Source organism: Chenopodium quinoa, unplaced genomic scaffold (genome assembly GCF_001683475.1).
Source record: "Chenopodium quinoa cultivar QQ74 unplaced genomic scaffold, ASM168347v1, whole genome shotgun sequence".
Taxonomy (NCBI): domain Eukaryota; kingdom Viridiplantae; phylum Streptophyta; class Magnoliopsida; order Caryophyllales; family Amaranthaceae; genus Chenopodium; species Chenopodium quinoa.
This window is the reverse complement of record NW_018743175.1, coordinates 718960-742971: the sequence shown is the minus strand read 5'-3', so window position 1 is coordinate 742971 and position 24012 is coordinate 718960. Positions and strand designations below refer to the sequence as shown.

At 33.4% G+C, this 24012-nt stretch overlaps 3 protein-coding genes across 3 annotated transcripts; 1 reads left to right on the top strand and 2 right to left on the bottom strand.

Annotated features, from left to right (window-relative positions):
• Positions 1-2003: 2003 nt before the first annotated feature.
• On the top strand, positions 2004-6883 carry LOC110732311 (probable lysophospholipase BODYGUARD 3). Its single transcript, XM_021912231.1, has 4 exons — positions 2004-3281; positions 3431-3765; positions 4267-4466; positions 6030-6883. The coding sequence occupies exons 1-4, from the start codon at positions 2498-2500 to the stop codon at positions 6361-6363; spliced, it is 1653 nt and encodes a 550-aa protein (XP_021767923.1). The 5' UTR covers positions 2004-2497; the 3' UTR covers positions 6364-6883.
• A 6269-nt stretch (positions 6884-13152) lies between these two features.
• Positions 13153-14421, bottom strand: LOC110732803 (transcription factor bHLH14-like). Its single transcript, XM_021912808.1, has one exon. It carries the CDS (start codon positions 14419-14421, stop codon positions 13153-13155), a length of 1269 nt encoding a protein of 422 aa, XP_021768500.1.
• A 3110-nt stretch (positions 14422-17531) lies between these two features.
• On the bottom strand, positions 17532-19758 carry LOC110732310 (transcription factor bHLH14-like). The gene has a single exon (XM_021912230.1). It carries the CDS (start codon positions 18719-18721, stop codon positions 17576-17578), a length of 1146 nt encoding a protein of 381 aa, XP_021767922.1. The 5' UTR covers positions 18722-19758; the 3' UTR covers positions 17532-17575.
• Between the last annotated feature and the right edge of the window lie 4254 nt (positions 19759-24012).

Here is a 24012-nt window from a genome sequence, read left to right as displayed (position 1 = left end):
GACATCTCATCACCCACACAACATTGTTGATGCACTTCATCATCAACACCACTTTTAATTGATTGATGCAAATTATCACCAACGACCTTCATTTTATGAAACACATTGCTCCATAAACTCTTTTTGACATTATCCTTCAATTGACCATGTCAACTTGTACTAAAAAACTATTATCTTGAAAACCGTCTCTGCGTTAACTACGACTTCCACTCTATGAGATTGTTATTTATCTAACATCCACACTCGTAAAGATTACTCGAACTTTACATTAAACAAATTTTCGCCCTCTTTTTCCCAAGATTAAATTCCTTTTTATGGGTTAAAAGGGAACCCATCAATACATTAAATCAACCATTACTATCATGGTCAAACACAAAAAACACTCAAAAAAAAAAAAAAACCACCAAAGCCAAATATTAGGAAACCACTACTAACCCACTAACTAGCCACTAACAATTCAACTACATCTCCTATGACCACTGATAAGTCTTTAACGGAAAGACTTAAAACAGTATTCCTAAAACTACTCTAACTTAGTTTTAATCAATTAACCAGCATATTGGACGTATAGCGTGCATACAGTTTCAGTTTTTTTTTTTTTTTTTTTTTTTTGAACAAATATAGTTTCAGTTTATACATATTGGATGTAAAGTACAAAACTCGTTTAGACTCCCTAAAGAAGTTTGTTCAAGCACTGATTCTTTTTATTTAATCTAGTTCAATTAACAAATACTTGTATTTAGCAAGATCATATAGCTAGTAATATCAATGTATCGTACCTTAGCTTCTAGCCTAACAGAGCAGAATTCTCATAATAATGTCCTCTTTATGAATGTCAACTACGAAGTAGCTTATTTAGTTAAACATTAAAAATGTTTTCCTAGAGATTAATTTTCATTTACATCATATGTCTATTACGAATTATATAATTTTCTTCTTATCGAAAGAGTAATGCAATGCCTATAACACTTATTAGCGGATAGCCGGATCTATGCTTAGATTTTCTTCCATACAAAGTAGACTACGATAAGTTAGTGAAGAACGGTATGAGAGACTGTATTACGCAAAATCCTAATAGGCCCTATTTTTTGTTTAAACAATTAAACAAATATAGTCTCTTACTTAGCTTCTTTCCTAGCAAGGCCTCCTTTCTTCTTGTTAGTAATAGGAGAAGATTATGCAAGTTAAGCGATTAATAAAGAGCTTAACCACCACATTATTTAATTAAGTAATGTGATGACCAGCAGCAAATAGTTTGATTATAATATACAAGTATGAGTATGAAGTGTAAATTTCTGGAAGGAATGAATGGAAGGACCAACACTTGTACTATAGGATAGACAGGAAAAAGATACACCACACTTTGAATTTCGAATTAATTACATTTATAATCCAAACCACAATAATTTTATTATTAAAAATAAATTTTGGCAGTATGACTTTTTCGACGATTTTCATTATATAATTCTAAATTTACCACCGTAAATTCAAAATTATTTTATTTTGCTTACTAGTATTTGTAAAAGATCAAAATCAATGTGTAAGACAGTAAAAGTAATTCGTGCATGATACACCCAGACATATGATAGTCATAATATATATTGAACTTTTATAAAAATCTATAATCTAAACCTTGAATATCTTACTTAGCTTGTATAACATTATTAATCAAAACAATGATCATATTCTATTTGGTAGCTAAGAAGTAAGACTTTGTTGGCGATTTCTATTATTCTACACATTTAGTATACGATAAATCTTAGACTGTTTTTTATATATAAATGAGAAAACTGCTTTAGATGCGTAATATATATATATATATATATATATATATATATATATATATATATATATATATATATATATATATATATATATATATATATATATCGTGTGCATGGTACATCCGGATGTAGAATAGTACACTAAATGATAGTGAAATAACATTAAAAATCGTTTTATTTTTACTAAAAAAGGAGAATTAAAAAGGGAGGTGTTTAACCCTTGGAAGTGTATATGTGGGAAGGAGGAGGGGGGTTCAACCACCACCTACCAGAGTCTCTTGCCCAACGAACAAATTTAAATGAAACAATGAATTTTATTCATTTATCTTCTTTCCTTCCCCCACCCCATCTTACTACGTGTCCCTTACGACCCCTTTTCTTCTCTTTTTTTCTCCTCTTCTTCTTCTTCTTCTTCTTCTTCTTCTCATTTAACCCCAACACTTTGTGGCTGTCTTATTTTTTCTTTCAATTTTTTTTTAAAATATATATATTTATATTTTTCCACTGTCAAATATATATTTTGTACCGTCTTTTTCGAGGGGCCAATTAATCTGGGTTGGCTTAGTATTATCTTGCTCTAAATTCTACATTATTTCAACATCATTACTCTATTAAAGCCTACATTATATATATACACATTATTATACTTACTCCAGCTAAATTAGCTCAACCACATCATATATCCTTACACATTTTTGTGTGTGAGTTTGTGTATGTGTGTATGTTTTTATCTTTATTTTTTCCATCATCAAAGGTTGAGCCAAGCAAGCGAGCCGCCCTGTGTTGTGTTGTGTCGTGCCTTGTCGTTGATTATTTTTAAAATGAGTGTAAAGAATAATATGGGCAAAGCTAGATCGGCTATACTACTTACAGGAAGAGCCCTTAATGAAGGAATAAGTTTCTTAGTGTTTATATTGCTAGACCTTCTAGATTTCATCTTATGTATGGTGTACAAGATTGCAGATTTCGTCGTCGAGGCGGAGTGGAAGCCGTGCTACTGCTGTTCCTCCTCCGCCAAACAAGCGATGGCCGTAACGAGTACTGGCAAGACGATCTTGGTGTCCGAAAAAGGCGAGTCCACCAAGATCGTCCGCCTTACATCCACCAAACTTCAACTCGAAGACGTCTCCGACACTCTTTACACTCGTCCTTCTCTAGTGTCAGAGATCTCCAAGACTACCGTCAACGAACTCAGACGCCTTAACAAGGTTGACACTACGAATATCATCACCAAACACCACCACCAACAGCAACACCACACTTCCTCGCTCATCTGCGAGAAGATGACCACGAAAACTACCGCGAATAATAACAAAAAAAATGGATCCACCACATTTACTGTCAACTCAACCATTGTTGAAATGCTTCAAGGTAAAATCGGAGGTATGCAATCTTTCCCAATCCCGCGGTGGTCGGATTGCGATTGCTCGACTTGTTGCTCTTGGACAACCTCGTCTAAGGATGCCCTCTTTGTACATTCTGATGGTGCTAAACCTGGTACGTCACTCTCATTTTATTATAATATATGCTACATTATCTAAACTACTCTAATTAATTATGATAATACACTAGATTATGGATGTGATTAACATTTTTAACATATGGTAATAATAACTATATATTTATGTCGTATTATTATATTGTAGGAGATAAGACTTCAACAGAGGATGTGTTATTTATTCACGGGTTTATATCGTCATCCAAATTTTGGACGGAAACTGTTTTCCCAAATTTTACGGCAGCAACGAAATCTAAGTACCGGCTTTTTGCGGTGGATTTGCTAGGGTTTGGTAGGAGTCCAAAGCCTACTGATTCATTGTACACTCTAAGAGAGCATGTAGAAATGATTGAACGTTCTGTGTTGGAAAGCAACCGAGTTAAATCCTTCCACATTGTTGCCCATTCTCTTGGCTGCATTTTGGCTCTCGCCCTCGCTGTTCGCCATCCCTCCAAAATCAAATCGCTCACCTTGATCGCTCCTGTGAGTTGTCCTTAGTACTCCCTCTGTTACTAAATAATTTTATATTTACTATTATTTTTAACTATAAATTTTATATGGACTGTGGTTTTATACATTATTGAGATATTATTAATTTTTTTGTAAAGTGATTAATATAGGTCTTAATTAATAAATGTATTATATTAAGGACTGTAGAGTGTGTTTATTATAATACCAATAATGACAGTTGGGTGATCCCAATGATCTCCCCGTTACTTTTAATTTGACAGGTATGACTTTACAAAACAATATTATAATATATGGGTTTTATTTGTATAATAATACTCCTAGTAGTACTTTTTAATTAAAAAATTAATTACTTGAGAATACCTACATTCATTGGTAGGGTTAGATCTTAAGATTATCGTGTATGAATTAGTCACATCGAAAATTTAAATTAAACTATTAATGTGATAATTAATTCCAAAAACAACAAAACAAAAATATTATTACTAATACAGAATTCGAAATTTTTGGTTACAGCCGTATTTCCCAGTGCCAAAAGGGGAGCAAGCGACACAATACGTGCTAAGACGAGTAGCACCACGACGCGTATGGCCACCAATAGCAATGGGGGCATCCATAGCATGTTGGTATGAGCATATTTCTCGGACAGTTTGCTTGCTCATCTGCAAAAACCACCGAGTGTGGGAATTTCTCACCAAACTTGTCACCAGAAATAGGTAACCCAAAACACAACTTCACGCATATATTTTAATTATTTCCAATATTGACTGCCTTTTTTCTTAGTCTTTACAATGGAACGTGTGTGTTTAAAATAGCCTAAAATTTGGACACATTATAACTTTCCCATAAAGCCCTTCACCTTCTTTTCACCACTTAAAAGGGTGATTGTGATTGGGTAGTAAAGTTGTCCCAACAAAGTAATTACTTTGGTACCTCAAGATCACAGGATAGGCCACCCTTTTTTAATTTATTTTTAATTTATTTTAATTAATTTGAATTATTTTCTTAAAAAAAAAAATTCAATAATTTTGGGGTAGTACATCACCTGGGTCTATTTAACATTTTTATTGCATTTAGGTGTATTTAATAGGACTATTTTGTTTTAAATCAAAAGTCAAAGCTACTTCATTTTATTACGCGTATCACATGGCTTGTGAATCTTACGGAGTATTATCTTCAGAAATAAAAAGTACCTCTATATTTGAATAGTAGGCTGCATATAATTTGGTTATCATAAATTTGTTTAACAATAACCTGTAATTTGTCTTATTTAATACACAGTACTACACTAAACTTGACAATTCTAAATTCATCTTACAAAATGTTCTCATATAAGATGTCCACATTTAAAATAAAAAAAAGACACGGCCTGCTACACTCATAATATAAATTACTTTATAATATCCTTGTTTACAAAGTATAAAATGTAAATAACGGACATTAAAAATACTAATGGTAAAAGTTCGAACATAAAAATGTCTATACCCTAAAGATTTTGTGCCATAATGAACTGAGAAAGTAATCTCAAAGCACATGTGATTACTAGCCCAGTTGCCCTGAGACGTTCCAGCTCAATAGTTGATTGTCAATCTTATTTTCTTTCTGTTTCATGACATTTGCTTTATGATAGCTTGATAATTGACTACTCTGATTTCTGGTTCAACAATCACCCACCCTTTACAAATAAGTATTCTAAAGTTTAGCTCGTTTTGGCATTATCACAACATTGTCTAAAATAGAATGTACAAATTAAATTATTATGATGGATGTGGATATATAATAAATTAAACGAGAGGGAAAATTATGTATGAATAACAATTGTTCGAATTTTATTAGTAGATCGATTTGATTGGAAAAAAATATTATGTGATTTTGATTTCTAACTAACATTACGGTCAATTTAAGAGCCTCTATAATTGAAAATGATGCATAACTTAACTAAAAGTACACACAGAAAAAAAAAAAAAAAAAACATAGGGGCACACTTATACTGGTCCGTTGTTTTTGTTCTATTTTTAGTTTAATTATACAAAGATAAAGACTAACTATGATATTGCTCTAGCTTGCCTAATCCTAATTAATGCGAGTACAGTACATATTAGTGTAGGAAACATAAACTCTAAAATCAATTTAAAGTCTTATATGTGACGATCTCACAATTAACAGCAAAATCGAGTTGTTTTTTTCTTTTACTATTTGAAAAGCTATTGTGACAATTTGACAAAGACTAACCGAATATATATTGATTTACTAATTAAGTTAACTATGTATGGATGCAGGGTACGAACGTATCTAATGGAAGGTTTTTTCCTCCACACTCATAATGCTGCTTGGCACACCTTGCACAATATAATCTGTGGATCAGCCAGCAAGCTTGATAAATACCTTGACGTGGTTAGGGACCGGCTTAAATGTAACGTGACCGTATTTCATGGTAGAGACGACGAGCTTCTTCCAGTCGAGTGCAGCTACAATGTCCAAACTAAAATTCCTCGAGCTCAAGTTAAGGTGTTCGATAACAAGGATCACATCACCATTGTTGTAGGCCGTCAAAAGGCTTTTGCCCGGGAGCTAGAAGAAATTTGGTCTAATTCATCATCTTCAAGTGCTTAATTAAGCAAGGTTAAGGATTACTCTTGAAGTTTGAACAGCACATACATATATATAAGTTCCTACAAGTTTTTTCTCAACTCCTTTTCTAGTAGGAGGGGAAAGGGAGAAATCATCATCATTTAACTATTCCACATTTTATAAGAATTGCCCTTCATTTTTAGGGTTTTCTTCCATTTCTTCTCCTTTTTTTGATTTTCCTCCCAAAAATTAGAAAAACAAAAAAAGAGTGTCAACTCCTATTAAGGTAGGAGGTGTCAAATTAAATTATTGCCCATTCACAATTGGGTGTGCATTGTTAATTAATTGCCTAGTTTTAAGCCATAATTAAGCTCATTACTCATAATCGTAGCTTGTTTATTTGATAAGAGAAAATGTGAATCCTTATTTTTAGTGCAATTTCCTACATATATACATATAAAATGTAATATTTCCTACCTGTTTCCAATTGTACGTGGTCCAATTTTTTGTTATTTCTAGCAAACTTGGATCTATATATTTACATGCCCACTTTTGAAGGAAAGATTGATTTTACATATAAGTTTAAGGTAAAATTTCATCAGAAAAAACTATTCAGTTATTGTTTGAATACTCCATTTACTTGTTAAACTTACACCTGTGTACAACCTTTATATCCTTCCGTGTGTGGTAGGCAATAAATGTAACAGCAGGTTATTTTAATTTATTTCACCGAACATAATTTTGTGAAAATGAGTAGCAGACATTGACATCTCCTACTGAACTAATTCTTCCATTACTACTATAATGCCATAATTAAATTCAAATTATATAAGACATCTCCTAGTTAGTGAGCTAATTAATTCAATTGAGAGCCCATGTAGATGCAACATGAATCTTCTCATAATAAGCGTTAAATATTGTACTTGAAAGGAGAGGTGGATCAGATGAGATCTAAACCCGTGATTATTTTCAAATTGACTCTTGATAATAGTCATAATACGTCAAAGGACTATATTACCTAGAAGATTAAGTTGCATGGTTGAAGCTCGAGATTGGTTTTAGACTCGGCCCAGGATCAAAAAAAAGAAGGGAGGAGCTAGGAGGAATCCAAGTAGTATCTAAGCATGTGGGGCAATATATATAAATATAAACATAGAAAAGGCTAAATGGTGTAAGCAATAAATGAGAAATGAAGGTGATGTAAAATGCACTGCCAAGGGTGGTTACTGGGTGGAGGGTAGTATCAATAATCTATCTAATGGAGGGTATTAAATGTACTCAACTCACTACCACTACCCTCCCTCACCCTCTCTTCTTAGCTGTTTTTCAGGACTAACTCCTCACTTTGTCTCTTGTCCATTTTACCTTCTTTTTAAACTCTTTCTATTCAATTCTATTCAATGCTCAGCTCCCTTCTTTCTTATTATGTACCATTTCTATTATTGTGCTTTTATTCTTCCATTATTTGTCCCACTATTATTTATTTCATATATACCCTCTGTTGCAAAATTTCTTTTGGAATGGAACACTTATAAATGTTAACCAATCTTATTATAATTGATTGGTTTATTATATGTCATATCTTTGTGAGATTTTGTCATTGGTTAATTCATGCATCATTCATTTCTATCAACGTACTATATTTAAGTAGGCAAATTATCCGACGCATCCGAGAACATCCATTATGATTTTTTTGTTGACATTAGGACAACATACATGTTAGTATATATATATATATACTTCAAGTGAAGACCTTTAATTTGACTATAAAAAGTGAATTATATCTTACTCTTTAGGGACGAATATAGTAATATAATACTCAAAATCAAGTGATAGAACAAGCAAATTTTAAAATTAAACATACAAATTAAAATAAAATTGAATATGATCAAGGACAACATACATAGATCATAGGGTACAGTCCATGTTTATAAATAACAAATCTAGCTATAAACATCATAGTACAACATATATTTATGTCATACCATGTGCATATAAGATGATATATCACGGGAAGTTTCTTTATTTGATGGTGAAATAAGAAATAACCGAATGTATGTACAAAACAACTAGAAAAACAAATTGCAATTTCTTACCAAATTAGCCGGTGAGCAACATTTGCTCAAGTTTTGGTGTGTCCTTAAATTTCTTGGTTAGCCCATTACATGTGTATTGTATAAAAAATTATAAATGCATGCAATTTTATTAATAATATTTTACTAAGTCTAAGTTTTGGGCATGTAACAAAAGTCTGGCCTATGACAATGACCAAATTGTTGTTCAAAGGGTAATCTCACGCCATTTTGAATAATTTTAATCTCATTTCTCCTTATAGTATGACGTTTTCATGCCTCCTTATGGCATGATGATGCTTTTTAAAAAGCTTTTCCACATATGGTTTCCTGTAAATTTAATCTTATTTGATGTCGATTTTTCAGATGTGTGATGTTTTGATAAAGTGTTACTTTAAGTTGAATAGAAATTAGTACATAATATACACATGTATAGAAAAAATGGCTACAAATTTATTTGAGGGAAAGAAGTACTATATGCACAAGGTTCATCATGAGATTCATGTGTACGAAATGTGGCTTTTTTTTTTCTAGAAAAAATTTGAAGCAATTGGTATCAAAGATTCATTGTTATTTTTCTTACAAGTCTTATAGTTATACTAATTGATAAAAGATTGATTGGAGTTACCTATTAAACTTCACATATATGCTAGTCATCAATCCTTCCTATTCTTCTTTGGTGTCGGATTATTTTCACTAGATGTGAATTGTGTTAAACTTTCAAATCATAAATTTATTCTGATTCCTCCGTCCCCCTTTATTTGCTCCAGTGAAAGAGGGTTACATTTTTTTATTTTGGCTAAAAGGAATTGATGAGAGAAAAAGTGGTGGTTTGATGTAATGGTTGTAAGAGTAAAATAGTAAATGTATTGTCAATTTGTAACTACAACTAAAAGTATTATGAAACTCAACGGGACAAACTGAAGAGGAAAATAAGGCATATTAAGAGATAGAGGGAGTATATTAGTGATATTGGAGCTCAAATTAGGACACCTAAAGCACCAAATAGAGGACAGAGGAAAATTAAGTAAAGGAAAGGGTAAAAGTGTCAATATGAAGTGTAGTTTAAGTAAAATTTTTGTGTTGCATAGCAATTCACTAAAGATATAGAGTACATTTTAGTACAAAGACCAAATTATTCTTTAACCTTTTATGAGTTACTGATTGGCTACTATTTGTGATTTTGATATGATAAAAATTAACACATATCACTAATTTTGCTGAAAATACCGGGTACATAATTACTATTGATTTCCCTATCAAGAACGTAACAAAAATACATTTGGAAAAACAAAAAGAGGTCGATCAACCAAGTAGATGTTCAAATAGAAATTGTTATGCTAATAAAATTGATAATATTTTGGAATTTTTTTTCTTTTAAGAAGATTTAAAATGGAGTTGGGTATGGACTTTGTCACCAAACGTTGACTAGAATGACAAAAGCAAATAGACATGAGATGGAAAAGGATAGCGCCGATGTAATTGGGCCATAATAGTATGGATTCGATTCATACTGGGCTGTTGGCTAACTTGTGGAATTACGAATCAGGACTACCCAACTCATACGCTAACACAACACTGAAAGCAACTCCTAACGAAGTAACGATTGGTCCATTCCTCTTTTTTTGTACTTTTTTTTTCTGGTCAATACAGTGAATACACTACACTTTCAACTCCTATTTTACAAAAAAAAAATTCTTAGTTCACTATGATTTAAAATTATGATAATTGGTGAACTTTGTAGGAAATTTCGTTTTACCATTTTGTATATTCTTATAAATGAGCATTGTATTCAAACATCAATTATAAAGAGGTCGAATTGTATTTGAACTTACACTCATTATTATAGAGAAAATGATCTTCGTATTGACAATAATATTACTTGTACCATGTGGAGTATTGTAGAGAATGGAGATAGAGTTATCACCTTAAAAATCAATCACTTTATTTATTTTTTATTTTATTTTTTTTGACAACAGCAAAACACAAATAATAAGCAAATTGCATAGTTAATAAATTGAATAAGGAAATTATCCTTTTGTTATTGGTAGGCTGCCTCATTTTACATAATATTGAATAGTTAACAAGCAGTATGAAGTATCAAAAAATTACTCTATATTAAGTAAAACTTAAAATATTGTCTCTATCTCTAAATAAAACTTTCATTCTATCCACAAACCTTGTCCTTATACAAAAAAAATTCCTTTTACCTTTATATATTTCTTTATTCATTTTTAATTGATTAAACTCCATTATTTAATCTTTTATCCACTTCTAATTAACTCCACCTAACTATTCAAACTGCAATATCTTATTAATTTACTTTCGAAACAGATGAGAAAAAAGCAATGAGATTTATAATTGGAAAAGGAAGGAGTAATCTTTTTTTTTTTTTTTTCAATTAGTGATTTCTTTAATTGAAAGTAATTTTAGAGATTTTTTTTATACCAAATTAAATTGATTTTAATTGAATTTTTTCAAAGATTCTAGAGCAATATATACTATTAGATTTGAATATAGATTTGTTCAATTGTAAATTTTTTAACGACTAACATGGCTGCTAGGAAATTTGATTAAATTTATTATTCGTCATTTTCTTATTGATTTTTTGAGAATATTTTTGTACATGAAAATAATGTTTTAGTGGTCCACTAATAAATAATTATGCTTCATAATTCGCCTACATATTATGCCCCTGGGCGGCTGGACCGGGATAAATCGGTCTCCTATAATCCTATTTTATACAAATTCTTCAAAAAGGCAGTTGTACGTTAATGTATTATAAAACGGAATAAAGTTATGTTAAAAGTACTTAAAGTTACCCTTTATATGCAAAAGTTATTATTTTTCTATTAATAAATTTTATCTTACAAAAAAACTTATAATGTATTAGATTAATCATATTAGTTTTTATAATATATGACCACGTATTTATAAGAAATTACACATTAAAACAAAATTCAAAGCAACGATAAATTAAAAGTTACCCTTTAAGTGGTTAAAGTTACCATAAAAATAGTTAAAGTTACGCTCAATTGATCGTTTTACAATAAAATTAATATACACCCGTTGTACACAAGACTTATTCCCTATTTTATACACGTTGGCCTATAATAAGTTTGAAAAATGGTATGAAAAAGTGCATTGCGGTTATGTTTAGTTAGCAAGAAATACCCACGTTTACAGCACTAGCTTTTAGTGTTTTGAGTTATTCAAATCATTATTTAGTAAAAAACATTAGTTTTCGGCAATGTAATAGTGGGAGTAGAGTTTAGTGATTGGAATATCTTTTGTGAAAAAGTAGTTAATATCATTAGTTTTTGTGAAAAGGTAGGTAGCTGTTGGAAATTTTCTTCTATATTTTTAGAATTTTAAAACTTATAGCTAGTCAACAGCTAATTTATCAAACACTCATACTTAATTATTTATTTTAGTTAGCATGGTCCCTTAGTCTCTCTCCTTTTGTTTCTTAATAAATGTCCTGTTTTCTTAAAAGAAAAATTTAAAATTTGCCTCATTACATGTTTAGCTAGTATGGTCTCTAAATCTATCTTTAATCTATTTTCTACTTCTTACCTTCTAATTCAATACAACTTATAAAAAGTACTGGTACTCCATAAGAGTTAAATTTAAGACAAATATTAAGAGATAGAGAGAGTACAAGATATTGTATTGGGTACATCAAATTTCCATACAAATTGCGGCGTGCAACTTCTAGAACTCAATATTTTCCTACTACAATGACAAAATAGACTAGCACAAGATAGCAAATACGAGTATGTCATGACTGAATAAAGTTGTGCGATGAACAGTATAACCTCTCTTAGCAACTACAAGGCCTTTCAAAAAAAAAAAAAAAAGTTCCTATACATACAACTGGGCAAAACACACTAAATAATATGAACTACTCCATATGATTTAATAATTTGTGGGTTTAGTGATGATGTCATTGGTTATTTTACGTTATTAGTCGCTACTCCCTCCATCCCAAAATATCTGAAATGTTAGACTTTTTTCAATATTATGTATTAGCTTTGAGCATAATTTTTTATTAACATAATAAAATATATTTTATCATAAAATATGTTGTTAGATAGGTATTAATATAAAGTTTTATAATATAATATCTAAAATAATTTTCATTAAAATATAATTATATATATAAAAATAAAACCAAACTAGTGCATTGGCATGTGTGCAATGTCACCTATATCAAATATGTTGGAACGATTAGAGTAATTCTCAAAACTATATATCCTATTATCTTTTTACTTTTTTTTTTTTTTTGAGGATATAGGAGATGGAGGGATGGTTAGTCCCTCTACCCCCCAAGTGTTGGGGTTCGATCCTCATCCCTCATTCCTATGATGGGATGGGGGGACTCTATGTATCTTACTGATTAAAAGACAGGGTCATATCATGGTTGGGAGTTGCTTGGTATTATTTGTACATTATTGGTCACATGTCAATGAAACATAACGGGGTTAGTCATTACGCTTCATAGTGAAAATGTTTTTTTTTTTTTTGTAACTAAACATTTCAGATCCTTGACTACATTTTTCTCCGACCGCAACAAACATAAGCTAGTGGCCGGCCGGGGATCCTGCTTAGAGACGGAGAGCCACTAGCTACAAAAATCTTATAAACATTATTACAAAATATCAGCTTAAATTTAGAGCTGAAAAACATAAAAAAGGAAAAGAAGTAAACGTTTAAGCATTTGCAGATCACATAATATGCATATCATACAACTCTGAAGTCAGATTTGTAGCCTTTGAAGTATAGCATTGGTTAAGCCTTCTTGAGTTCCAATGAATCCATTGCCTTCAGGCGGCCGCTTAACAACAACATTCTGAAGCACAAATCCATCCACATCCACATTAGATATTGTAGCATTGGAAATTACAAGATTCAGATCTCTTAACACATTCATCAATTTTGCTGCAGGATAGTCCAAACCCGACGATTGAGCTTGGACTATCATTTCTGCCCCAAGCAGTTTCACCTCAACCTTCAGTTGCATATTAGTATTCACCATAGCAGCCAACTGAGGAACTGGAACTGTAGGATTTTGATCTCCAGGTTGTTGAAGATGCTGATTATAAAGTAAGGAATTGACTGCAGGGTTATTTTGGCGTTCTGGTTGGTGAAGGTTCTGATCCTGTAAGTGAGCAACTGTAGGAATTCTGTTCTGCAGCACTCCTAAATTGTCCTCCAATAAACTTACTCGGGACTTAAGCTTGTTTATATAATCGACGGCATCTGAAAGCAGGGATGCTCTGTCCATCTTTGAGACATTAGGAACTACAGCGCGTAATGTACACAAACGCTGGCTTAGTCTGTCTCGCCTTTTCCTTTCTGCCTCAGCAGGGCTGCTCCGCGGCACTGCAGTTGCAGGTGCTGATCTTCTATTGCTATTGCGAGAGGTAATGTTCATGTTTCCATCACCTCCAGCACCAAATATGGAATAAGTGAGGTCAATTAAGCTCCTATCCTCTTTGATCACATCCAAAGATCCGACTTCAATGACACCACCTGGACTAATTGGTAAGAATACCAGGGTCTGAATGTTGTTCTGTCTGGCTTCCCAAGCCCTTTCGCACCTCGAGTAATTGAGCTTCCCATCGACATCAACAAGCCACAAGTGTGTTCCTGAACTCATGAGCTGCCCAATAACAGAATTGGTGTCTTCTATGTCTAGGAACTTGTGTAACGAAGTTGTGTAAAACCTTTCTGACATTTTCATCTCATCCACTTCTTGAATTTGTGAAACATCCTGCTGCTGCTGATGCTGCTGCCGATTTCCTGGCTTACTGCTGTGCATCAGATAACCATCCGAACATGCTAAAACACGGCGATTGTTGTAGGCAGAGTCATTGCTGATAGATGACAATTGCCAATTTATCGCGTACAACCACCCTGGCTTACTCTTCACTATAATTTGAAGGCAGTATTTGAGTGATGTTGATGAAATCTTGGGCTGTAAATTCAGGCTGAGCGATTGAAATGGTAAAATCGCGTCTTCCATTGCCTATATTAGCTTAATGTAACAACCTCTATTTAGCTAGCTAGTAGCACCTAAAACTCGATCTTAGATCACACGAACTCCTTAAGAGATAGGACCATAATGACTTACTGAGTAATGGTAGGGAATGGGTACGATCAGGGGCGGCTGCGGCCTAAACAACAGTCAAGATTGAGCAGGACATATACACTATAGAATTGATTAGCTTATTGAAGAAGATTAAAAAAAATGGGCATTATGCATGGACTGTCTTTGTGCATAGATTCATTGAAACTAGTTTGTTTAAGTCGTTGTCAACATGTCACCATGTCTTAATTAAGAATTTTTAATTTCCTAGTACATTCCAATTCATAAGAATTTTCTTTGTTATGAACGTGTCATTTTCTTTGTTTAAATATTTAAATTAATTTTGGTTCCATCTTTATCCGACTAGTTTAATTTCTACATCAAGAACAGTGAGATTATTTGTGCCCACATTAGAAGCTAGGCTAAGCTAAACCCCTTGTAGTAAACAACTTTTTGCGATATATAGTTCAAATGAAGTAAATTAAGAGTCTACTAGTGTTACTTATTTCAAGAAATAAAAAAAGTTTACATAAATTCTGGTAAAGTTTATTAAGTTTAGGAGATACTAGTATACAAATATACAATAAATCGAAATGAAAATTCAATTTATATCTAAATTTAGTTTATTGCTAAGGTTGAATAAATTCTCATACATAAAAGTCAAGTGAGGGTGTACTATATTTATTGGCCTGAATTTCAATATTGAATTATTATATGTTATTAGATTATTTTGGTTGTAATATGAACTTGGGTGGTCATTATCAACTAATCCTTATTAGAACCTATTTTTTCTAAATTAATCTTATCCGAAATTATCAAAATTTATTTATTTTCTTGAAATAAGTGCTAAAAAGGTGAACAAAACAGACATTAAATTTCTTTTTTTTATTTAAGAAAAAAAAAAAGGACCCAAATACACGTAATTCTAAATGATACACATGTACAATGGATATTATAATTTTATTTAAAGTTAAGATATTTTGATAACACCATGCACCAATACATAAGGTTATTCTTGTTAAAGTTTCAATGGAAAGGGGAAACAAACAAACAAACTTGCTTCATTTGCTAACCAATAGATTTTTATTTATTTTTATTTTTTTAATTTGTTCTTAGAAAGAGGCACAAATGAATGTACTATATACTCCGTACATTATTTGATCACGTATTTTAGATATAACCCTCAATCTGTTATCTAACAAGCCAGTTAACATCCACGCTAGACATAATTGATCCACGGAAGTCTTATACTCCTTAAATTATTATTTTTTTAGGAAAACTTCTTAAAACTTTTGGACTTGAATGATTTGACAAAAACAAAATAAATAAATAAATAAATAAATTCCTGATGCTAAAATAATTAAAATATACTTCATATTTAGATATTTTAGCAAAAACCGCTACTTTATTAGGAAGTATAGTTGGGATGGTTGAAATGTAGATTAGTACTTACTTAATAAGTCCATATTCGTTGCATTACGAAGCATTAACCAAAAGCAGAGTCACCATTAAGGCCTTGACCCTAAAACAGGTTGTTTCGCTGTTGAGTTGATTCTACGTCAGTCTACATACGCCCAAGTAAAGTCTTGGCAATAATCTAATTGAACAAATATTGACGTCAATTTCATCTCCTGATATTGTTGATTAATTAAAACGTTGAATTCACTTTGTAAACCCTACATATTTTACCACTGTGGAAAAAAAAGCCTTGATTGAGTAATTTGCTAATGCTCTTTTTGCATGTTATAATTGTTATAGGAATATAGGATAGCAAGTCACATAAAAAAGAACAATTTTTAGTGTACCATCAAGACTTAGAAAAGGAAATGTAGCAAATAAATTAAAAGCCTTGATTTTCAATTGTTATGGACATTTAAGAACACTTGAGGGAAACCAACACCCGGGCCCACGCACGAACTATAGATAAAGTGCTTTAAGATATGAAAATGCTAAAGATTTTAGGCTTAGACAATAGAAAATAAGTAGTAGTTAATAAAATATGATGTGGATGAACGAAATATTGTTAATTCGGAAACTAGATACTACTTCTAACTTCTTGTATGTTAGCCTTCTTGTGGACTGTTGTTATCGTTGATTATGCTTACATGTTATTTCTCAATTGATTTGGTATGTTGTTAGTATATGTTTTTCAAACATCCGATTGAAATTACTTAAATTAATTAATTTATGAAAGAAATCAAACGTTTTTGTTCAGTATATAACCAAGGACATTTTCTCTTCTTTGGTCGCTACCATATACTACGTAGATTATACGTTTATTTGACATCAAAAACAGAAATCATGCCAGTTATTAATGCAGTGTATCGCATAAATCGAAAGCATTGTTGAAGGAAATGGCAACAGAAAATACGAGAGCAGATCATTATTGGCATATACATACTGTGTATGATTAATGATATGTATAACAGTAAATTAAAGATTACTTTTGTGTTGTCTAATTGGGATGAATACGAAGAACATCTGGACCTCCCTACCACAATAGTTGATTAAGAATCGTAGGGGGGTGTCAATGGTTCATTCATCATTATAATTTTTTTGAAATTTTCATCATTTGGGTCTTAAATCTATGTCATTCTTGGAGGACGTGATTATAAAAAAACTCGTGCACGTGTTAATGAATTAGGTGGATCATGAATGGAAAACCTTTTTCATTTCACCATAACTATAATTTTTAGGGTAGAAAAAATAAAATTTAGATGAGAGCCAATAAATTTTGACGAGAATACTCAATAACGTACGTCCAATTATAACTTAGACTATGTTCGGATCGGGATTACCAAGCTTGATAACTAAGGTGTAATTTCAATGAAAGAAAAAAAGGAAACAAAAAAAAATACATAATATTCTGAATTTTAGGAAACCTTCACTATAAGTCTTGGTGAGCCCTATTATATTTAGGGATGAACATCACTAAATTTTACTATGAAGGAAAATTTTTCTACATATTCCGATTAACTTATGAAGATAGCTAAAAACCATAATATCATGACATAAAATTATAATATATAGTTTAATTGAAGGAGCGATTCAAGAAGCCATGCATGCATATATTACAAAAAAATTGTTACAATCAATACTGCAGACTCTCGCGAATAGCATTAGTTAAGCTTTCTTGAGTAGTAATTAATTCATCAGGATACAATGGCATCTTAGCAATAATATTCTGAAATACAACCTCATTCACATGTGATATAGTTGCATAACAGATTTCCAAACGTAGCTCTTTCAACACATTCATAATTCTTGCTTCCGGATGATCCAAACCCGTCGTTTGAACTCGAATTACCACTTCCTTTCCTATCGATTTCACCTCAACTTCAATCTCAATTGGCCATCCCTTAGTAGTAGGATGATGAAGAAGCAAAGCATGTAAATGTGGGGAAAAATTATTAGTCGTAGTACTCACTGAAGTACTTACAGACGGTAGCTCTTGAAGTTTTTCTTCTAGATTTTTTACAGCAGATTTAAGCTCGTTGATGTATGTAACTGCATCTGATAGCAAAGATGCTTTATCCATCTTTGAGACATAAGGGACTACTGCACGTAACGCGTAGAAACGTTGATTGAGCTTGTATCTCCTTTGCTTCTCTGCCTCTACATGCGCAGCTTTGCTGTCACCTCTGCTGCAGGCAACACTACTACCATTACCATTGAATATTGAGAAGGCGAGCTCGATTAAGCTCCTGTCTTCTTTGATCTCATCCAAGGATCCGATTTCAATGATTCCACCTGAGGCAACTGGTACAAACACCAGGGTTCGAACATAGTGCTGCAAAGCCTCCCTCGCCCTCTCACAACCTGAGCTGTCGATCAGCCACAGGTAAGACCCTGAACTCATGGCTTCCCCAATTACAAGATTGTAATTGTCCTCAATAACTAGTTCTTTTCCTATTGAATCTGCATAAAACCATTCTGCATCTGACATCATAACAATCTCCTCATTTAGGCTGCTCCTTATGGAGTAGCTTCTCAAATAACCATCAGAGCACGCTAACACACGGCGGCTACTGATGCTGCTAGACGCCGCTGTTGTCATTATGTTCTCAACACCGGGTGTCATTTGCCATAACATAGCATATAACAACCCTTGTTTGCTCTCTACTATAGTTTGGAGGCGTTGTTTAAAGGACATTGATGGAAAGTTTGTTTGTGGATTAAAATTTAGGCAATTAGGAGAGGATGAATTATTAGGAGGAGATCTAGTGCGTGGTGCCATAATAATAATCTTAATAATATTAGGATCAAATAATAATAGATCTAATAATGATGGAATTAAGGAAATTTAATTACTTACATATAGCGAGATAGATATAGAATTGTAAATCAAATAGGACTCTTAAATGATATAATGATGAATTATTGAAGGCATGAAATATATAGTTCGTATGTATTTATATGGATGCATGCACCAAGAAATATGTGAATAATTTTCTCGTCTTCACACTTGAATTTTACCTAGTATTCATATTGTTGACTGATGATCCAAGTATATTATTTATTGACTAGACGATAATTGTTACTTGTGTAGTCATTATTCCATGCAATCATGCATGATCATGTCTCCATTGACACTATAGTATAGTCGTAGTTCCCTTCTCAATCTATAGGGGGTCTCTTTTCAAATTAGTATCAAAATTTTGTTAACCTGTTAATCAGGTAAATTGAGCCAGTTGTCAACATCTTATTTGTTTAATAATTATCATTATTATAAATTTTTTTTTTAGAAAAAAAACCCACATGCTCTTAAACTTAAATTCCTACCACCACCTTCTGATCTCACCACATACCCAACCTAGTCCTTCCACTAAAACCACCTTTACATCCACCCCCCAGCCACCAAAAATATCTAATGAATCACACTACTAGAAAAGAGGCCATTTTCGACGGAAAAATTCCGTCGGAATAACCTGGAATTCCGTCGGAAAACCCGTTTCAGACTGAAATTCCATCGGAACCGGTTGTTGAAAAACCTTTGTAGGAAAAGCGACCTTTTCCGACGAAATTCCTTCAGAACTGTTTCGTCAGAAGTGGAATTTCGGCACTGGAAAAGTCCGTCGGAAATTTCCGACGAAATACAAATCCGTCGGAAACTGGTATATTGAAATTAAAAAAAAAAACACGTCGCGCCACCACCGGCACGGCGTATCATTACCTCAGAACACCACCAGCCACTTTAACCCACCACCGCCACAACCCACAGCCGAAACCCCTAACCACTTAACCCACAACCACCGAAACCCACTTTAACCCACAACCCAGATCCACTACAACCCACAACCACTTTAACCCACCACCGTCGAAACCCCTACAACCCACGACGACCCAGATCCACCACTACAACCCACAACCCACTACCTAAAACCCCTAACCCACAACCCACTAACCGAAACCCCTAACCCACAAACACCAACAACCCACCACCACCACCACCGAACCCTAACCAAAAACTACCCAGATCCACCAACCACCACCACTAACCCAGACCCGCCTAACTGCAATACCCACTAACCGAAACCCCTAATCCACAACCCACTAACTGAAACCCCTAACCCACAAAAACCAACAACCCGCACCCACTACCACTGCAATTTAATCATACCACCATAAAAATAGAAAAGAAAAAAAAAATCCAAACCAAATTAAAAGATAAAAAAGAAGACATACCTCATAATCTCACATTCTACCGGAAAGACGGCGAATTCGGGTTTCAAAGGTCAAATTCGACCATGAAAACTCTAGATCTAGAGTTTTCATGGTCGAATTTGACATGAAAAACCTTTAGTTGATGGTGTTCGAAGTGTAAACCTCGACTTTGGTGTTCGTTGATGGTGTTCGTTCGTTGAGAAATGGCGGAGAGTGAAAGGGGAGAAGAAATCGAAGAGGAGAGTGAAAGGGGAGAAGAAATTGAAATATGAGTGAAAGGGCGGAGAAAAGAACAGGAAAGGAGAGAAAGTGAGACTAAGAAGAGGAGAGAGAAATGGCGAAGAAGAGAAACAGATAGGAGAGAGAATTCTGAAAGGTGAGAGAAAGGGAAAAGATGAAGAGAGAGGGGGAAACAAGGGGGTGGAGGCTCTCATAAAATTTAGGGTTTAGATTTTTTTTTTTAAATGTTCCGACGGAAATTTGAGGGAAAATCCGTCGAAAATTTCCGACGGAATTTAATTTAGAATTCCGATGGAAAAAATCCGTCGAAACTTTTCGATGGAGTTAAAATTCGTCGGAAATTACTTATTTTCCGACGGTTTTTTAGCTCCGTAGGAAATTTCCGACAGAATATTTTAATTCATCGGAATTCCGTCGAAAATTTCGGTTAAGTGTCCGTCGGAAATCGACTGTTTTATAGTAGTGTCAACATCAAGCACCACCAACATCAATCACACCAACGATTGTTGAACAGGAAGAGGAGAGAGAACAGAGGCGATTTGGGAGAGGGTAGAGGAACAAAGCGGTTGGAGAAGGAGGAGATGAAGTGGGATGCGCCGAAGGGGGGGAGATGCGGTTGATGGCGGATTGGCGGGGTAGAAAATGGGATATAGGTGGGGTTAGGTGGTTAAGGTGGGGGCGCCGTAGGTTGAGGGATGGGAGAGGAGGTGGGTGATCAGGATGTGGTGGATGGGGTTGTTGTTATGGTACGTCGGTGGTGGTGTGGCAGTGAGGAGGTGGTGGGTCCATGGTGGTCGCGAGATTTGGGGGTGGTGGTTGACTGGTTGTGGCTATGGAAGGGGTTGAGGTTGTAGGTGAGTGGTGGGTGACAATAATAAACTAAATAAATAAATAAATGTAAAGTTAATTATTCTCTTATAAAAAAAAAAAGAAAGAAAGAAAAACTTTACCAGTATTACAGGTTGTAGGTAAGGGTTGTTGGCTGGTTCACTTGGCTTTTTAAACCACTTGAAATGTATGACCGTTTATAATGGCTTTTGAAATTATTGGTTGTTTAAGTTGACTGTTTTAAAAAGTGTTTAATAAATTTAGTTGGTGGTTGTTGGCTGTTTATTAGTTATTGTGGGCCAACAAGCCAACAAGCCAAAAGCTAACAAAAAAGCTACTCATAACAGCTTTTTCATTTTCACTTAAAAGCCAGCTTTTTCGCTGAATGAAAAGCCAACTACCAAACTTTTTTTTTGGCTGTTTAACCACATAAAAAAAGCCAAAATTCAAAAGCTAACCAAAAAGCCATTTACCAAACATGGCCATAATAAGATATCTTGTTAATTTATATTTTCACAATTTCTGACTATTATTAGAGAATTAAAGAGTTAGAATAATGTATTATCAAGCGTGGGATCCAAAATATTTTCACAAAAATTTTAGCCACCATTGTAGTTGTTTTAAATCATACGGAGTATATAACTGTTGAATTTTTAAAATGTAATCTAGCTCACTCGTTAAATTTATAATTCCACTAAAAAAAATCTTTGGTTTTTCAACCATTTACATCGATGTTCCTATGCAAAGTGCTAGGGCCTCCATTATGTCCACGAAAGAAACGCTGGTTTCTCGTGACCCACAAGCCCCATAAGGTTGCAATAAAAGTGGATATTGTTGAACTATGGATCCCATCCCGACTATAGAAAAGCAAGATATAAGTTTGAATTCATTCTCGAAGTGAAATGGAGATGGATTCATTAGTTGTATGGCCATCAATTACATGGGCATTACTCCACGCAAATCTAGCCAAATCGCAGAACCTAAAGATGTGTTGTGAGTTCTCATTTTCCATACCACAATAGTCACATAGAACATTCATTTGCATACCTCGCTGCTGTAACTTCTCTTTTGTAGGAATGGTGTCATAGAAAAGTTTCCATATAAACATACTCAATTTTGGCGGAATCTGAAGTCTCCAAATGATTTTAACGAAATCAAAGGTTTCCTTGCTACGGTCTGGTTCTTGATTTTTTGCTTTTTGTGATAAAAAAATCATACCCAGTTTTAACCGTAAGCTTCCCTGAGGAATGATTAGCCCAGTGCATGAAGTCCTCCGCCCTAGTCTTTGGAAGTTCCATCCCTAAAATTTCCTGTGCGTTGTACCACTCAAATTTCTCTCTAATAAATGAAGCCTTCCATGAACAAGAATTGGGGTCAATAAAGTCTTTGACCGTCCATCTCATACTGTCACATAAAGTCTGATTCAATTTGACCACTGGCACTTTCCCATTAACCCATTTGCTACTACAAACAGGAATATTATCACCATTCCCAATCTTCCAGGCAAAACCTGGTTGGAAACGGTTGGCAACTTGCTAGAAACCTCTGCGAGCATAAGAAATAGGCCCAAAATCAAATACTTATTAGTCAATTTAATAAACACCGTAGATTTGTACTAAAAAAATTGAAAATGTAATGTTATGATTTAAACATTGTATGTAACGGCTACAAAAATTATGTAGTTATTGTAAAGTTGTTTATATATAAGAGATAACATGTAATTAACAATTAATTATATATGTTAATCTTTGATCAATATATATGAGTAATCTTTTACGGATTGGGAGAGTGGCGTATTTATTAGTATAAGATTGGCCAGTGTCCTGGCTTCCGGCCAAGCTATGTGACTTATGTTGTGACGAAGCAAGAACAACGTCAGCACACGTGTAATGTAGGAAATACGTAGGCAGTAATTATTGAATGTTTAAAACGTGAAATGTATGCTAACTTACTATTTGATCGGCTGTTATTGTTGATTGTTGAAATTAGGGGCCAAATTTTATGATGACTCCGTGTTTCTATCAGATGGCAGCATAATACCATCATGAACGACAGGGAAAAACAGAAGGTTTGTGCTAAATTCCAATTTCCAATATCCTGTTTTCTTTCAATTTCGTCAAAATAATCAAAAGATGCTTATGAACAAACAACTTGGGCATACGCCGTTGTATATACTTGTCATACCAACGTGCTTTATGCTCAAGTAAGTCGTGCACTCGTACTTTATTCGAATAGGTTAAGAAAAAGTTATGTCGGGTTCATAGGATCGATCATTCAAAAATAAAGCTCATGCATAGCATGGACCATAACCAAGTGTTAGACAAACTGAATTAAGCATTAAATATTGCAATAATTATTTATGATAGTTGTAAAAAAGACAAATATATTTAAAGCTTTATTAAATTCCACCTTGCCTCTTCTTTCTTTTGCAAGCGAGTACGAAAGTTCCCTTCAAAAAAAAAAAAAAAAAAAAGCGAGTAGGAAAGTTACTCAAGCACAAGACTGGAGCCCACATATAAAATATGGACAACTCAATCATCACCAACGTAAGAGCACTTACAATGGTGGGCAAAATAAAATGTTCATGGGCCTTTTTGTGGGCATTTTGGTAAAAGTAGTCTTGTAATGGTGAGCAAAAGTGAAAATGCCCATGAGCATTTGTTATTTTGCCCATGAGATGAGCAAAATAAAGGATGAATAGTGCTCTGGTGGGCCCCACAATTTGCAATGGTTATATTTTTTGTAATGCAAATTCTGAAATAAATATTTATTAAAAAAAAAAATTAAAAACACCAA

Excerpts from the sequence above, each read along its gene's own strand:
- LOC110732310 (XM_021912230.1), bottom strand. The coding sequence starts at position 18,721 with ATGGCACCACGCACTAGATCTCCTCCTAATAATTCATCCTCTCCTAAT.
- LOC110732311 (XM_021912231.1), top strand. The coding sequence starts at position 2,498 with ATGTGTGTATGTTTTTATCTTTATTTTTTCCATCATCAAAGGTTGAGC. Across the intron at positions 3,282-3,430 it reads TTCTGATGGTGCTAAACCTG|GAGATAAGACTTCAACAGAG; the intron begins GTACGTCACTCT and ends ATTATATTGTAG. Across the intron at positions 3,766-4,266 it reads CGCTCACCTTGATCGCTCCT|CCGTATTTCCCAGTGCCAAA; the intron begins GTGAGTTGTCCT and ends TTTTGGTTACAG.
- LOC110732803 (XM_021912808.1), bottom strand. The coding sequence starts at position 14,421 with ATGGAAGACGCGATTTTACCATTTCAATCGCTCAGCCTGAATTTACAG.